Source organism: Enhydra lutris, unplaced genomic scaffold, assembly GCF_002288905.1.
Source record: "Enhydra lutris kenyoni isolate GAN:26980312 unplaced genomic scaffold, ASM228890v2 scaffoldscaffold14, whole genome shotgun sequence".
Classification (NCBI taxonomy): Eukaryota; Metazoa; Chordata; class Mammalia; order Carnivora; family Mustelidae; genus Enhydra; species Enhydra lutris.
This window is the reverse complement of record NW_019154098.1, coordinates 38,672,395-38,688,684: the sequence shown is the minus strand read 5'-3', so window position 1 is coordinate 38,688,684 and position 16,290 is coordinate 38,672,395. Positions and strand designations below refer to the sequence as shown.

Below are 16,290 nucleotides of genomic sequence, written 5' to 3'. Positions count from 1 at the left end.
CTCACCACCTGGGCCGGGTCTGATCGGCGCTGCCCGGGCGGACCCTTCAGAGGGAGGTGAGTGTCCGCTCTGGGAAGGAGCTGCAGCCGCCTTAAGGAAGAAAGGGTGCAGGGGGTGCAGGGGACGCTCAGATTCTCGGTCAGGCGTGCCGCACGTTCAGAAATTGTGAAAAGAAATCATACGGATGCAACCTTGGGGCATTGTGTTTCTCACTGTATCGGATCCCCCCGCACTCCACTCCCGCCTAACACTTAAGGACACACACTTTTATGTACTGATTTTAGTTTTGTTTTGCGACATTTAATCTAAGCATTCAGCAAGGCTTCTCACCACCTGGGCCGGGTCTGATCGGCGCTGCCCGGGCGGACCCTTCAGAGGGAGGTGAGTGTCCGCTCTGGGAAGGAGCTGCAGCCGCCTTAAGGAAGAAAGGGTGCAGGGGGTGCAGGGGACGCTCAGATTCTCGGTCAGGCGTGCCGCACGTTCAGAAATTGTGAAAAGAAATCATACGGATGCAACCTTGGGGCATTGTGTTTCTCACTGTATCGGATCCCCCCGCACTCCACTCCCGCCTAACACTTAAGGACACACACTTTTATGTACTGATTTTAGTTTTGTTTTGCGACATTTAATCTAAGCATTCAGCAAGGCTTCTTATAAAAGCTGATCGACGTACGCTGAGATAAAACCCCCTGATCCCGTGGTCTTTCCGACGGGGCCGTAGTATTCCTGGTCCACCCGTCCCGGGGCAGCCGTGGCAGCGCAGCGGAGCGCCAACGCGCCGGGGCTCACAGTGCCTGCCTAGCCGGCGCGTTTCAAGAAGGAAGTAATAATAGTTCAGACCTAGGCAATTTCTCCAACTTTGTTGCTGGCCTTTTGATTCCCCCCCCCCCCCCCCCCCCCAGCCCGGGGGAAGGGGGGGGGGGGGGGGGGGGGGGGGGGTGGAGCAGAAGGCAAATTCCCCTGGGGTTTAAACGCTTAAATTCTCGAGTAAGAGCTACAGAGAAAGGACTGGTGGTTGCAGGAAGGAGGAAGAAAAAAGGTGTTTGTGGAGGGAGCGCGAGATCTGTCTCCCTACCTGTTAGCAGAGAACAAAAGAGGGTTGGCGTTTCCCGCAGCGAAACGGCACAGACAGCTACTTTCTCTGCTGAACGAACTGCAGTCCCGAGCAGAACAAGAAAATTACTCACGCAGGGGGAGCGAGGGAGCTGAGAGAAACAGAACCCAGATTATGCGGAAGGCATCTTAATTTAATTAACTCCTTGGGAAGGCAGAGGCGCTGCGAAGGGGCAGGAACTTCGCGGCCGTTTTCCTCTGTTCACCTGATGCAAGCTGGCCATCATTATTACTTTTTAAATGATCTCCTTATATCTACTAAGACTTTCGCTCTGACTTATGCAAAATTCCACCGTGGCTTGGGCTGAAATTCAGCGAGTCTATGGATCCATCAGTCATTTCTCTCACACCAACACACAGGTTTTAGCAGATGACCCCTGACTGTATATTATTTTTAGATAACTCAGTGTAATAACAGCATTACCAAAGAGCAATACTCTATCAAATTACCGCGTACCTTTTTTTCTCCAATGTTTTGAAAGCGTCACTGAACTGAAATTAGTTATGTACACTTTTTTTAACTTGTTGACAACCAGTGAACTAAATTTTACAAAACTTCTGTACATGCCTGGGAATCCCTGTGAAGAAGACTGATGAGAGAAAACTAGTCTCAGTTCCACTGAAATATTAATGTCTTCATTGGTTCTTTCCTTGTAAAATTAAAAGTAACCAATGGTCCGAAAAGGGGTAGCGGAAAATTGACAGCAAAGGATGATGACCGCTGTTACTGCCTGAAACTCAGTGTGGGAATTACATGCTCAACTCTAGACAAAACGAAAGTACTTTAGATCTTTTGCATGGACTTAAAATATCTTTTGACATACATTTCCAGCAACTCAGTGGAAGAGTGGAAATCTAAATTCTGTAATTATTTATGGCAAAAGTGTTTGGTGAATATTTAGAGTTGTTCTATTTCTAAAAGCGTTGAAGTCACCAATGGTTTGCTGTTCCTCTATGAAGAAGATCTCTGTCCTGCAAATTAAAATGAAAACTTACTATGAGATACACTTTTGTGCCACTTTGAGCTGAACTGTAATAGAGTTGCTAATTTTTGTGTTATAAACCATTTGAAGAAAAGGGAAGGGAGATGGCACTCAACTTTCTGCTGGCAGAATTAACATGTAATGTTTAGGCAGATTTCACTTTGTGCACGTAAAATGGAGATCACAGGTGGGATATTCCTCCAATTGACACCCTCTCTCCCCACCCCCCCCCCATAACAGAGGTAGGAGTCATACTTTGCCTCCTGTATTTATTTCTAAGAAATCTAGCCTGAGAATACACCCAAATATTAATTTCAGTTTCCTCTCTATGGGGGAGACCACTTTTTAACTCTAGGGAGAAGATAATATTTTGACTCTCTGGAAAATCCTCATTACACAAAAAGAAGGAAATAAAAGCATAACTTATTATTTTTGATGGAAGAGGAAATAAACAGATAGATTACCAGGAATGTTGGTACCTTTTTCCCCCTGCCTTTCTAGGAGGGCTTGAGGGTTGCCACTGAACAAAAATGAATCGTGATTTGTGGTGGGAAAGTTTATTACTAATGGAGGTTTACAGTTTTGGTTGAATGGTCTGACTGAGCCCCTCTGACGGTTACACACCTCTCATTAACTCCCAGTCTGAACTCCCAGACCAAATACCACCAGGCAGAAGCGGTTCATTAATAAATCCCTGTCTCTGAGCATTCCAAACAGAAGAGGAGGGAGAGAAGGTGTGAGCCTCACTGAGACTACCAAATTCTGCCTTGTCAGAGCGCTGTGTCATTAGCACGGTCCCCCAAGTCAGCCCTAGGAGCCCCGGGCAACACTTCACAGCGCCCTATAGAAGATTCAGACATGTAAAGGGGTAGGTGATGAGGGTTAGAGACTGGACAAACCTTCCCAGCTTCCCGCTGGGTTCAAAAGCCAGACTGAAAGGTCGTTGGCTCTAACCGGCCTGCCGGCCCCTTTCCAGAGAAAGCACTTAGCTGTGAGTCCCGCACCTGGGGAGCTGCCCTCAGAGGCAAGGCCCAGGTCGGCAGCGCTGGCAGAACCATTGCTAAAAGGCAGCTGAAGTGGGCAAAGGTGGGCCCACCCTGAATGCAGGTGAGGTGTCCTGGGGAACCTGGGTCTGAAATCATACCTCTCTGTTGTTATTTGGGGGGCAGAGAGATGCGAGTGCTTGCACCCTGCTTAGGCCCCAGGCCGCCCACGTCTCCGAGCAGATAAACGACCCTCCTCCTGGTAGTCAAAGACGCCTTGTACCTGCTCGAACTATCGCTGTGGCTCCCCGGCTGCCCCCTTTCCTGTGCCTCCTCAGGGAGCCTACTCTCCCCTCCACTCCTCTCTGCTCTTCCCCGGAGGCCTCACCGGTGCAGGAGCGGCTCCTAATGCCAGGCTGGGAAGCCTCTCCAGCCTTTCTAGAGCTTGGCGCTCAGTCTGGGAGAAGGGGTTCGGGCCTCAGGGAGGTTCTCCGCCCACCCACCCCTATTCCACACCACCCCAACTCACCCCCTGGGAGCCTGAACCATCTGGAAGGGATCTTGGTGGGGGGTGGGAGGGAACGGCCCCTGGGAAGGAGGAGGGGGCAATTCCAGGCTGAACCCGGCCCTCGAGGTGTCACTTTTCTTTCCTGCGGCCCGTCACCGCTGATAAATGGGACTAAGGCAGAGGAAGGAAAAAGAAAACCTCCGAGGTCAGCGCGGGGCGAGACTGGCCCCTCCGAGGGCCCGAGGGCCCTGCAGCACAGAGCGCACCCGGGCTGAGCTCCTGCACCCGCGGCGTGGCGGGGGTAAGCGCGGGAAAGGCGACCGCGGGGCGGGGCAGCGGGCTGGGGGCGCTGCAGGAGGAGCAGCACCACGGCTAGGAGGGACCCTCCGCGTCGTTCCCCGGGGAGCTCGGAAGCGCCCCGGGAACAGAGACTGGGCCACAGGCCTGCAGGTGCTGGCGTCTCGGCCGTCGGATTTGCCCGAGCTTCTCCGCACAGGGTGGGGTGGTTGGGGTGAAGTGGGTGCTGCCTCTGCTGCAGGACTCCTCCCCCGCACCCCCCAACCTTTCTTTCTCCCGAGGCCCGGGTCTTCCGTTCCTTGCGTGCTGGCATTCTGACCTTCCTGTGGGCGCCCACATAAAGGCTGCTGGGGCGCGGGACACCCTCTCGCCAGAAGGCCACTTCCTGCCGCGTCTGACACCCTGGCCCCGGGGCCGAGCTTGGTGCAGACTCGCCTGGCAGGCACTCTGCTGTTGCCTCACCACTCCTTTTGGGGACCCTGGAGTAGAGTGGGAAGACTTTGAAGGAAGGTGTGGTAACCCTTGGCACCAAAGGGTGGGCCGAGGGGGCTTAGATAATAGTCACAACTCTCCCTCTCTTCCCCTGCCATTTTTAGGGTTTGCTCTGCGTGTTGTTGCCTCTCTGGGTTTTCACCGGAGCCCCTCGCCCACCTGCCTCTGAGTCCTGGAAGAAAGGGGCGGTTCCCTCCGCCCCCCAACAGCCGGGAGAATGGGGAGCAAGGCCCTGCCGGCGCCCATCCCGCTCCACCCGTCGCTGCAGCTCACCAATTACTCCTTCCTGCAGGCCGTGAACACCTTCCCCGCCGCGGTGGACCACCTGCAGGGCCTGTACGGTCTCAGCGCCGTGCAGACCATGCACATGAACCACTGGACACTGGGGTACCCCAACGTGCACGAGATCACCCGCTCCACCATCACCGAGATGGCGGCGGCGCAGGGCCTCGTGGACGCACGATTTCCTTTCCCGGCTCTGCCCTTTACCACCCACCTCTTCCACCCCAAGCAGGGAGCCATTGCCCACGTCCTCCCAGCCCTGCACAAGGACCGGCCCCGTTTTGACTTTGCCAACTTGGCGGTGGCCGCCACGCAAGAGGATCCCCCTAAGATGGGAGACCTGACCAAGCTGAGCCCGGGGCTGGGTAGCCCCATCTCGGGGCTCAGTAAATTGACTCCGGACAGAAAGCCCTCCCGAGGGAGGTTGCCCTCCAAAACGAAAAAAGAGTTTATCTGCAAGTTTTGCGGCAGACACTTTACCAAATCCTACAACTTGCTCATCCACGAGAGGACCCACACAGATGAGAGGCCATACACGTGTGACATCTGCCACAAGGCCTTCCGGAGGCAAGATCACCTGCGTGATCACAGGTGAGGTGGGGAAAGAGGTTGGCCTCGGAAGGGAAAAGGACTTTGTCCAGAGTACTGAGTCCTGAGAGACATTCCAGGGGTCACTAAAATCCCCTCTGAACTAGACTATATCCCCCAAGGCCCTCCCCCGCCAGCTACAACTAACCCCCAACCTTTACCTTCTTCTTCCTCTGTCTCTTACCCGCGTCCTTGTTTGGAATGCGGGAGGGCCTTTTCTCATCCTTGGGCAGTTGCAATCTTGTGGGTTAGCCTTGGTCCTGAGATCTGTTTCCCAGTTTTCTCCCAGTTGCTGTTGAGGAGGTGGAGCGGGTACAGCCCAGGGACCCCAAAGACCTCCCCATGGTGGGTATTAGTCTGGGTTGCAGTCAGACCATTTCTAATGTTCTCAGGCCACCTTCACTGGGTTCCCTCCCTTCACTATCTCCCCACCCCCAGATGCACCCCAGAGCCTGCCAAGGCAAACTTTATTTTATTTTATTTATGAGGGTCTTGAGATCACTGAATTTAGAAACAGCTCCCCACAACCCTTCCACGACCTTAAACTCTGCATTCCTAAACGGCAACTGAAGAAATACTATAACGTAAGTGTTTTCATTGGGTGAAAACCTCCCAGGAGAAGGGCTGGTTTATCTTCTCTCTGGACTCTGCCTGCTGTTCCACAGGGTTAGGACTTCGGTTGGGATCTTCCGTGGCTATTTAGGGATTTGCTAAAATCAGTTGCCCTGAATTCGACCTTGCCTAACGTCCTGATTTGGCCAGTTTAAGTACCAAAGAAAGCCGAAGAGACCAGGAAGGACACATTCAGCAGGATTTTGAGCTCCAGAATACAGCCAGAGAGGGCGATCAAGTGTAGATAAAGTCAGCCTCCGGTGAATGTTTGGAAGAATCTGTTAGTTGAGGTTAACCATAAACAGAATTACACAGGGGGAAAAAATACAATCTGAAAACATAAATAATGGGACTCCCGTTTCTTTTGTCTTCTCACGACTTCCTCTTGAGTAACTGTCAAAAGAAACTCCTCACTGTGGTCATAAAACCATTTCAATGAAACCTTATATTGATTTGCAGGTATATCCATTCCAAAGAAAAACCTTTCAAATGTCAGGAGTGTGGGAAAGGATTTTGTCAGTCTAGAACTCTAGCAGTTCACAAAACTTTACATATGCAGGTAAGTTTGTTTTCTTGTTTAAAGACAATGGCTGGTTTCGTTTTATGATTTTTTTCTCCTTACAAAGGTGTTTCGTGGCAGGCTCTTTCTCTTAAAAGGCTCTGTTTAGATTTAGTTTTCTAGGTGGGGAAAACAGCACTCAACTTTTTATAATCCCCCCCCCAAATTTAATCTTACTTAACACAAAACATGATTATATTTTTCTTAAAGAAAAGACCATTCTCTGTATTCTAAATCCTAATTTTAGAATTAATTTTTTCCCCATCTGATCTGCCCTGCATTTAAAGCTTTCGTGTTTAGGAGGAAATAAAGGTAATTTTGATAATGGAGGCATGGTGAAATCCCATATGCTCTTTCTCCCAGGGGCCTCATAATTTGTAGTTTTCTGAACATTGAGGAATAGTTTAATTTTCCAGCAAAGAGGAGCCTTATTGCCCGGGAGAATGTCGTTCCTTAAGAGAGGATTAGAGTTTTTCCTTCCTCCTTTTCCTGCCTGTGACACGGTGATGAAATGTAAAGACCTGGAAATCACAAAGCCCACCGGGGTGGCCACCAGCAGTTATCAGTGTAATCCGGGCCCTTGTGTGTGCCTGCGCGTGTGTTTTTGAGATTGGAGGATTAGGAGCCAGATTTGTTCCTGCAAGTCCCCTCTTTTGTTGTCGTGGGTGTGTTATGTTAACGCTTGTGATACCGATAAGACAGAAACTATTGAGAAGGGTGCGGTGGTGGTGTGAAGGATTAATCCTTTGCTTGCTTCACATCTGAACAGGAATCTCCACACAAATGTCCCACATGTGGAAGAACCTTTAATCAGAGAAGTAATCTGAAAACTCACCTTCTCACCCATACAGACATCAAGCCCTACAGCTGCGAGCAGTGCGGCAAAGTGTTCAGGCGAAACTGTGATCTGCGGCGGCACAGCCTGACTCACACCCCGCGGCAGGACTTCTAGAGAAGCCCAGGATGTGTCCCATGCCGCCGCTGCTCCCCTCCCCAGACACCTCTCCACGCCTCCCACCCAGGGGTTGCACCCCCCAACCCCTTACAGACCCCAGCTCTTCCCCTGCTGCAGCCGCACCTGCAGCCCCGGGGAGTTAACCCTTCTTCTCGAGGACTGAGAACTGTAGAAAGCCACACAAGTACATCCCTTCACAAAGAGCATATGCTAGTTCTTGTAGATATTCACAGCTCATTTTAGAGCTCTGTACATAATGTCGTGGGTCTTTGTTTTGTTGTTTTGTTTGTTTTTGTATCTTGTTGGATGCACCTAGATATGGAAAATGGAAGCCAAATTTATCTTTAAAGAGTGTATTTCCAAAATAAAACTCCTTCTTGTTTGTTTCAACACTTCGGCAAAAGTGTCTTGCTATTTAACTGCTGCTTCTCCTCTGGGTTCTGGAAGAGTAGGATGCCTCCAAAATATTCAGTATAGAGGGTGTTCTCTATCCCTAAGTTTTTAAAGTAAGACTTTTCACAATTCTTTTACTGAAGCTTCAGCTCTTCCCTCTCTGTATTGTGGCATTTTGGAATTAGATGGTTTGGAATTGGAATTTTTGTTTTTCGAAAATATTAAAATTGATACCCTTAAGGTTTTATTCCCTTTTGTTTATTCTAATTCTTTGTGGATTATTCCTTCAGATAAAAACAATATAATGATCATTGTTAATAGCACCCAACTCCAAGACTGCCCTGCCTGAAAGCACAAGGTGAGAAAAGTCCCTGACCTAGTGTCAAAGTTTACGATGGACAACTTCTCTTACCATTAGACTTTGAACAGTATGATTTAGCACTATAGACAGAGACTTTATCCTGGTTTCAGGAGAGAAGCCTAATAATCCTCCTATAGAAGAATGCAGGAAGGTACAACCTTCAGAAGATAGCAGATAAGAGGAGAAAAGAGGAACTACTTAGCTGTGAAAATATATTTTTCCTAGGATGGAGATGCTTTCTTCTAGAAGGTTCAGCTTTCTCTGCAAAGCAAAGTGAGTTGGGTCACTTGCAAAGTCTCTTGTCACTGGTTGGCCTTCGACCCCTGGGAAAATGCCAGAAGTATAGGTACTCTGTATAGAACTCATGGCAAGCATATAATAATCTTCTGAGGCATTTCAACCTTTCCCAGATGGTTCCTGGGGAATGTGACACTAATATCATGACAGACAACCTGGATAGGATTTAGGTGGAAGGTTTTGGACACAGATAAACTGTAGTACTAGGCAGAGGCTGGAAGGGAAATAACTAGAATTAAAGGAAGAACATCAGAGGAACTCGTGGCCCAGTGGCCTAGTAGGTACTCACAGGCTTAATACTGAACAAAAGGGTGAATTCGGTACTCTCGGATTTTTTTTTTCATTTTTATATTTGTGTTGGATGGCATGTTTATGTTTAGGGTAACACATCCTATGTTTGTACTTTAGAATTCTCCAGAACGGTACATGGGGATTTACTTTTTTTTTTTTTTAAGATTTTTATTTATTTATTTGACAGAGAGATCACAAGTAGGCAGAAAGGCTGACAGAGAGAGAGAGAGAGAGAAGAGGAAGCAGGCTCCCCACTGAGCAGAGAGCCCAATGTGGGGCTTGATCCCAGGACCCTGAGACCATGACCGGAGCCAAAGGCAGAGGCTTTAACCCACTGAGCTACCCAGGCGCCCCGGTACATGGGGATTTAAGGACTAGACTCCAAATTTTTCACCAGTGCCTTTTTCAGTACAACTTACAAAGAGATTTCAAAAAGTGTTCCAGATTCAATGCTTACTCTGTTCTCAGGGGAGCTGGCTGGAAGTCACTTCTGCTTCTCATGAGAGATGTATTCTTTCCAACAAAGTGTCCACTCACCAAGCCTGTGTGTCTAATGCTCACACAAATGCATTTCTCAACATGGGATGGGCCCAGACCTTCACCGAGGAGAGGGGGCAGGGAAGGAGTGTGAGGGTGCATGTGTGTGTGGTATTTAGAAGACTGAAATTCTTGTTTGTTTTCTTGTGTTTGTGCAGAATTAACTCAGTGACCTCCCTACCTCTACTCTCTCAAGATCCTGCCCACCTTGGCACAGAAGATCTGAATACTTTAGGGCAGGGTTACACATTGACTGTCCCTAGAGCTCCCCTAATCCTGCAGGCATTTTCCATGTAGTCAGTCTCGCTTCCCCACCCACCCCAACTGACTACAAGCTGCAGAGTTCCATTGCACAGGGTTCAGTCCAAATATCAAAGACCCCTGCTCACTATCAAGCTCAGGCATATCCGTGAAGTCACTGTCACAAGGATATGTACATCAGAATAACCAGAATATGGTTCCTCTGCATTTATTTTAGTTGAAAAAATGGGAATCTGAAGTGAATGAGGAAAAAATAAATTGAAGAAAGCAGTTCCTATTCCCAGATACACACTATTTCAAAAGTTAACATGAATTTGTTTATACCATCATTAATTTAACAAATACACCTTTTAGAATCTTGACTAGTTAGATAACTTAAACATCTAGGGTTGCCTGGGTGGCTTAGTCAGTTAAGTGGGTCTGCCTTCAGCTCAGGTCATGATCCCAGGGTCCTGGGATGGAGCCCCACTTGGGGCTCCCTGATCAGCGGGGAGTCTGCTTCCTTCTCTCCCTCTATCCCTCCCCTCAACTGGTGCTCTCTCTCCCAAATAAAAAAATAAAATCTTCTAAAAAATCTATAACAAGGCTTAATTTAATAGCTCCCTTCATTCTGCACTCTTATAGCCAGCATCCATCTAGACTTAGAAAGTGATCTAAGTGAACACGCTCTTTCCACAAGTCGTCATGATCTCAGGGGAACTTTTGAACAGTGGGCTCCTTCCTCTCCAAATTCAGAGTTTTGTTTTCTTCTTTAGAATGTTCAAGTACGCAGGAAATGAATCTTAAGTGAGAAAAACTTAAAATGTATCATAAGGGAAATGGTATCTGGTAGCTTATGAAATTAATCTACTGAGGGTTCTTTTGGTGGGTTTTTGTTTTGTTTTGTTTTGGTTTGGTTTGGTTTGGTTTAGAGAAGAGTCATTATTTGAGTTTTAGATTAGCCTGTGTTTTCCTTACACCATCTACCATGGTCAACTCATGAATCAATACTCCTGGCTGGAGACCAAGAATGGGAAATATCACGAGTCATAACCACAATGCTGAAGAACTTCATGTACAGCAGTTAAGTATTGAGCTGTGACTTTAATCTTATTTTGCAATCCATGTGTGGGATTTTAAAAAATAACATCTAAAATTTATTATATTGTAATCAATTATTAATGTGAAATTATGAATGTGTGTTAGGAGCACTTATTGATGCTAGTATTGAAATGTAGGTCTTCAGAGTACTAGTGCTTTATAATTAATTGCAGTAATTAAAATTGCTATTTTGCGCAGGCATATCCTCTTTTTACATGAGGAAGCTTTCCAAAATTTAACTCTAAGACAAGTAAATGTTTAAAAAGCAAACAAATCTAAAATTTTCAATTATAAATAGGCCTGGTCACTACTAACGATGAAATCAGAAACATATACTGGGAGTTTCTTCTACTGTTCATTTGTCAGATGTTAGCATAGACATTTGAACCGTTTCACTTAAGTCATGTTCGGTCAGGTACCCTTGCCCTAGTTTTAATTCTGAAGGCACTTAGGACATTACTTCTTGAATACTGTCAACATGATAGACTATATGCATTTGGATTAAACAGAAGAGAAACTACAGCAAATTTTAATACAAGAAGGGTATTGCCATGGCATAACGGGCTAACTTTCCTATTTCCAAAGTAATTTTCATATTATTATAATAATAATAAAAGACAAAAAATTGATGAAATCATATAACATTGCAAACAGGAATAACTTCTGTATTTTGGAGGATTATTTGTGTTCACCTTTATTAGTATATTATGTTGAGACTGTATTTCCCAATTTTTCCTTCAGAAATGTAACTTTCCACTGACAGCCACTTCTGCTGACAGCAATGAGCAATAAAGGGAGTGGAGATTCAGAATGATTCAGCTTTGATGACCTGAGCTATTTCAAGTTCATTCCTGTTTCTTTATTACTTGTCCCCCTCAACACAAATTGTGTTATCATCTAAGCTATATAACTTTTTCTATATAACTATCCAAGGCAACAAATGATAGTGAAAAACTGTAAGTAACACAATTAGCCTACAATAGGAAACTGTTGGTAAATTATAATGCTGTATCCATTATGTATAGCATTATACTAGTTATACACTAGGCATATACTCCACTATTAGGTATAACTTTCTATTGCAAACAGAGAGTCTGACTAAAGGGGGCTTACACAATAGGGGATTTATTTTCTGACATTACAAGAAGTCTCAAGGATGCGTCCAGAGATGCATAATTAATTGGAGTGACAAGATCATCCAGAGCCCAGTTCTTACTTCTCTTGTCTTCCATCTTTGTGTGTAAACTGCCTCCCTTCATGGCCACGAGATAGTTCCAACAGCTCCAACCACCCGTTCTAGTGCTTCCTTTTCACAGACACTTCATGGGCAGAAAAAGGATTTATCTGTTCCTTGTATCACGTTTTCAGAACTAAGGATCTGGCATAAATCCAACCTGTAGGGTTGCCTGGGTGGCTCAGTAGGTTAAGCATCTGCTTTCAGCTCGGGTCATGATCCGGGGTCCTGGAATTGAGCCTCTATCTGTCTCCCCACTCAGTGTGTGTGTGTGTGTGTGTGTGTGTGTGTGTGTGTGTGTGTGTCTACTTCTTCCTCTCCCTCCGCCCCTTCCCCTCACTCGTTTTCTCTCTCTCGCTCTCTCTGTCTCTCAAAATAAATCAATAAAATAGTTTTAAAAAAATCCAACCTGTAGACTTGCCCTTATAGCTTATTGGTCAAAATTAGGTCAACCTGCTCCTCCCTCAGCCGGTTACTGACAAGGACAATAGAATTATCCTATGATTGATTTAGACTAAATAAAACTCATCTTCTAAGCATAGAAATGGAGCCAGCCTTCCCTGAAGCCCTTGACTGCCTGAAGAACAAAACAAAACAAAACAAAAACCAAAACAACAAACCTGAGTTCTGTTAGCAAGTAAGAATGGAGAACTGAGTATTGCGAATATTAAGCAGATGTTAAAAATGAAGTTTCTGTTGATAATCTTATGTTAGGGGATGCTTACGTTATAACAGAAGGGTATTTGGTGGCATATACAATATTACCCAAACTATATAAACAAAATCTTGAAAAATCTAAATGGAAATAAAGACTAACAGAAAATACACCAAATTGTTAATAGCAGTTATTCGTGAGTAAAAAACTAAGGGTGTGGTTTTCTTCTCCTTTTCTTTTCAACTCTCCCACAGTAGGCATGTGTTAATTTTCTAAAGGAAAGGGTCATAAACATTATTTTTTAAAATTCAAGATAAATTCTTTGTTTCCCCACTATTTTTTTTCATCTTGCTTCATTGCCTCTGACCAGCCCCTTTGCTTGTCTCCTTTCACACACAACTGCATATACCCTCTTACTTCTTCTAAACCATTTCTTTACTTTATTTACATCCTTACTTTCTAGTTCCTTTTCTTTCTTCTTTGATTTCTATTCAAAACTCTTTTTCCTGTTGTTTCTCTTCTCTTCTTTAGGTTTCTGTACTCTGGTTGGTTGTTTTCTTCCTTGTGAGAGCGTTAATAATTCTGGCTCAATGTTCCTCCAGGTGTGATCATTACAATTTTCCAGGGTACTTGTTTCTGGGCTCTCCTAATCCAGTGGATGACTTGGAATTCCTGGTGATAAAGACTCAGGACTCTGTATTTTAAACAAAGCCTTCAGGTAGTTCTTATGTGTAACGTAGACTGAGAACTTCTGCCTTAGCCTTTGACACCATCATTCCCTTTATCTTATCCATCAGCCATTTACTGTGTGCCTACTGTAATAAACATAAAACAAATTTCAACCCACTTTTCTTTACTTATTTACTCACTGTCCTTGAAGTGGTGAAATTCTCCTCTGCCTTGATTCTTATTACTCTTCCATGGTCTCTCTATGTACTTTTCTTTTCTATTGTTGCTGTCTCCAAATTAGATTTTTCTTTTTCACATTAATAGACATCTTTGGCTTTGGTATTTTATATCTTTGTTCTTCTTTGTTCTCTTAATCCACTTGCTAATTTAAAGAGACAGGAGAATAAAGAGAATGTAATGATCCATTAAGATGAGAAAATCACCAAGAGGTAAAAATGATTCTCTTTTCCATTAGTAGATTGAAATATCGTCACCGAATGACTTGTTACTTCAGCTTCTGTACAAAGAACATTAATTTGCTATGAGTAATGCTTCTGCTGAGGTGTGTGTTTGTGCTGGTTTTAAGATCAGAGCTAAAGAAAGTAGTTTTTTAGATTATTTATATTATTATTACACTTCAATTTCAAAGCAGGTAGCCATTTTATGATGGAAAGAGCTATGGACACGAAGTCAGAAGATGGATTTAATTTTTTTAAGGTCTGGAATTGTTTTTGGACAAAACATTTAACATCTTCGAGACTCAGTTTCTTACCTGTAAAATGAGAGTTGGCACTACATAATAAGGTCTTCTCCAGCTCGTAAAATTTATGTTTCTCATTGAGGTAAGCATAAATGCATTGATAGGTAAGTATTTTACTTCACAAAAGCTAGAAAATGCCAAGAAATCATATCATTTCTCTCCCATCAAATGTTATTAACCAAGTAAAAATAATGTAGGTTTACAAATTAATTTCTACTTCAAACTGTCATAGCATCTGTTTTCTAAAACTTCTGAAATTTTAGGGGCTCTTCAGGTGACTGTTGGTTGAGAGTAAGTTTTTTCATTGAAAAGAAGACATATTTATTTATAATTTTCGGTTGATGAAAACAATCATGCTTATTGTAAAAAATTCAAACAATATAGAAGTATAGAAAGCAGAAGTCTCTTATTTCCTCACGCCCACTAATGACCCTCTTGGTTCCATTCCCCAGAGGGAATTTTTGGTATGTCTTTCTGGACATTTTGCTGTTGATATGCAAAGGCAAGTGTATATGTAAAAACATAATACTATTTTGTAAACTTCTCCCCACCCCACACACACTTAAAAATAGAACAATATAGATTGGATCTTTTTTCCCATATCAGCATAAGCAGATATTCCTCTAAGGTAAAGAAAAAAAAGTCTAAAGACTTCTAAGCCTGAAGATTAATTCTTTTCATTAGAATTTAACATAAGAAATAGGAAAACTATTCTGTTACTGAAATTATTTACAAAATGCTAACCTTAACTGACAAACCTTTAGTCCCATATCTTCATGACAGCAGCTGAGAGAGTGCCTGAGGGTTTTGAAGATTCTTCAAGGTGTGTCATATTATGGTTCACATCAGTGCACACTGATATACCTCCCTGGCAAGAACTGAAAGATACAGTTCTTAAATCCCCTGGTGACCCATTATCCATGGATCATTGACAAGATAGAATGTAATAGCTCCTGTCTTTTTACCAAGGTAAACTTCCCAGTGAAACTGTACTGTTCTTGTCCTGTGTCCTTTATTTAAACAAACAAACAAACAAAAATTTAGGAAAAAGAAACTACATTAAGTAGGTAATACAAATGCTCTCATAGTTTTTATTGTATTTTAATGTTGATTGAATGAGAAAATATCTGTTGAAATATAGTAGCTGTTTAATATAAAGTGCAAGACAGAAGTTTTTCCCACAACTTGGCTTTCCAAATAGATCATCTGAAATTCAAGGCTAAACGAATTGCACAAGATTCAGCATTTATTTATTATTTATTTATTTATTTCCTTCTTTCTTTTTTGTAATTTGACAGAGACAGAGAGAGCACAAGCAGGCAGAGCAGCTGGTAGAGGGACGGGAAGAAGCAGTCTCCCCACTGAGCAAGGAGCCCCATGTGGGACTCAATCCCAGGACTCTGGGATCACGACCTGAGCCAAAGGCAACCAATTAACCAACTGAGCCACCCAGGTACCCCAAGATCCAGCATTTGGAACATTAAGTTTCACTAATAGATGTTTTGCCTATTTAAGGCATGTAAGCAATAGTTCGATTGGTACTATGGAACAAAATTGAACATTTCCCATTATTTTGCTAGGGTCTAAAAAGTCAGTACTTCTCTATCCAAAAAATTGTTTCACTTGTGAACTGGCCCATCACCCTAAGCTCTCAGGGACGCATTCACAGACGTCTGCAATGTTTATCATGTGGCACCGTGTTTTTGCAACATCACATATTGACAGTGAAGTGTTATAAATATAATGTGATGACAGGACCTGGTCATGTTTTTATGTAGTTCTCATCTAGATCCTGTCTGAAAGTTCCTTATTTTATGTTAATCTTCTTGACTTCTAGAAGGATTCTTCCCCAATTCTATGGGTTTAGAGTTAGAAAAGGTTAGAAATAGAAAGATGATGCTCTTGACAACTTGATTTCCTGCCCAGGTCACAGAAACAAAGGAAAAGAAAAGGAAAAAAGGCAATAACTTAACCAAAAAAGCAAGCTGCAGAATGGGCAAGTATGTATCATTCATGTAAAGTTTGAAGGCATGATACAGGCATGATGAATATAGTAAAAGTATAAATCATTCTTGGAAATAATAAACATTAAATTCTGGATAGTGGTTATCTTTGGGGAGAAAGACAAAAGAAATTAGGGAATGGTACACATGGAAGGGGGACTTCAATTGTATTTACATTTTATTGCTCAAAGACATCTGAAGCAAATATTGAGATAGTTAAGGCTTGACAAAGCTGAGTGATATATGTAGGGGCTTATTATATTCATCTCTATACTTTTCTATATGCTTAGAAATTTTCATAATAAGCCTTTTTTTTTCCAAAAAAGAATCTGATTTTAGAGCTGAAAAGGACTTTAGGAACTATTTAATATTGATAT

General features: G+C 43.8%; 1 protein-coding gene across 3 annotated transcripts in view; it reads left to right on the top strand.

Annotated features, from left to right (window-relative positions):
* Nucleotides 1-7,696, top strand: part of LOC111146679 (odd-skipped related transciption factor 2) — an 8,182-nt gene extending 486 nt beyond the window's left edge. The window contains exons 1-4 of one of the 3 annotated variants that reach the window (XM_022502334.1): nucleotides 1-56; nucleotides 4,481-5,249; nucleotides 6,318-6,417; nucleotides 7,269-7,696. The exon at nucleotides 1-56 is cut by the window's left edge and continues 486 nt beyond it. In XM_022502334.1, coding sequence (XP_022358042.1) covers nucleotides 4,594-5,249; nucleotides 6,318-6,417; nucleotides 7,269-7,343 — 831 coding nt within the window. In that variant the 5' untranslated portion in view covers nucleotides 1-56; nucleotides 4,481-4,593 and the 3' untranslated portion in view covers nucleotides 7,344-7,696. Of the gene's footprint in view, nucleotides 57-335; nucleotides 382-4,480; nucleotides 5,250-6,317; nucleotides 6,418-7,186 lie in introns of those variants that run through there. The other 2 variants (XM_022502332.1, XM_022502333.1) reach the window with 2 other exon arrangements.
* The last annotated feature ends 8,594 nt before the right edge of the window (nucleotides 7,697-16,290 follow it).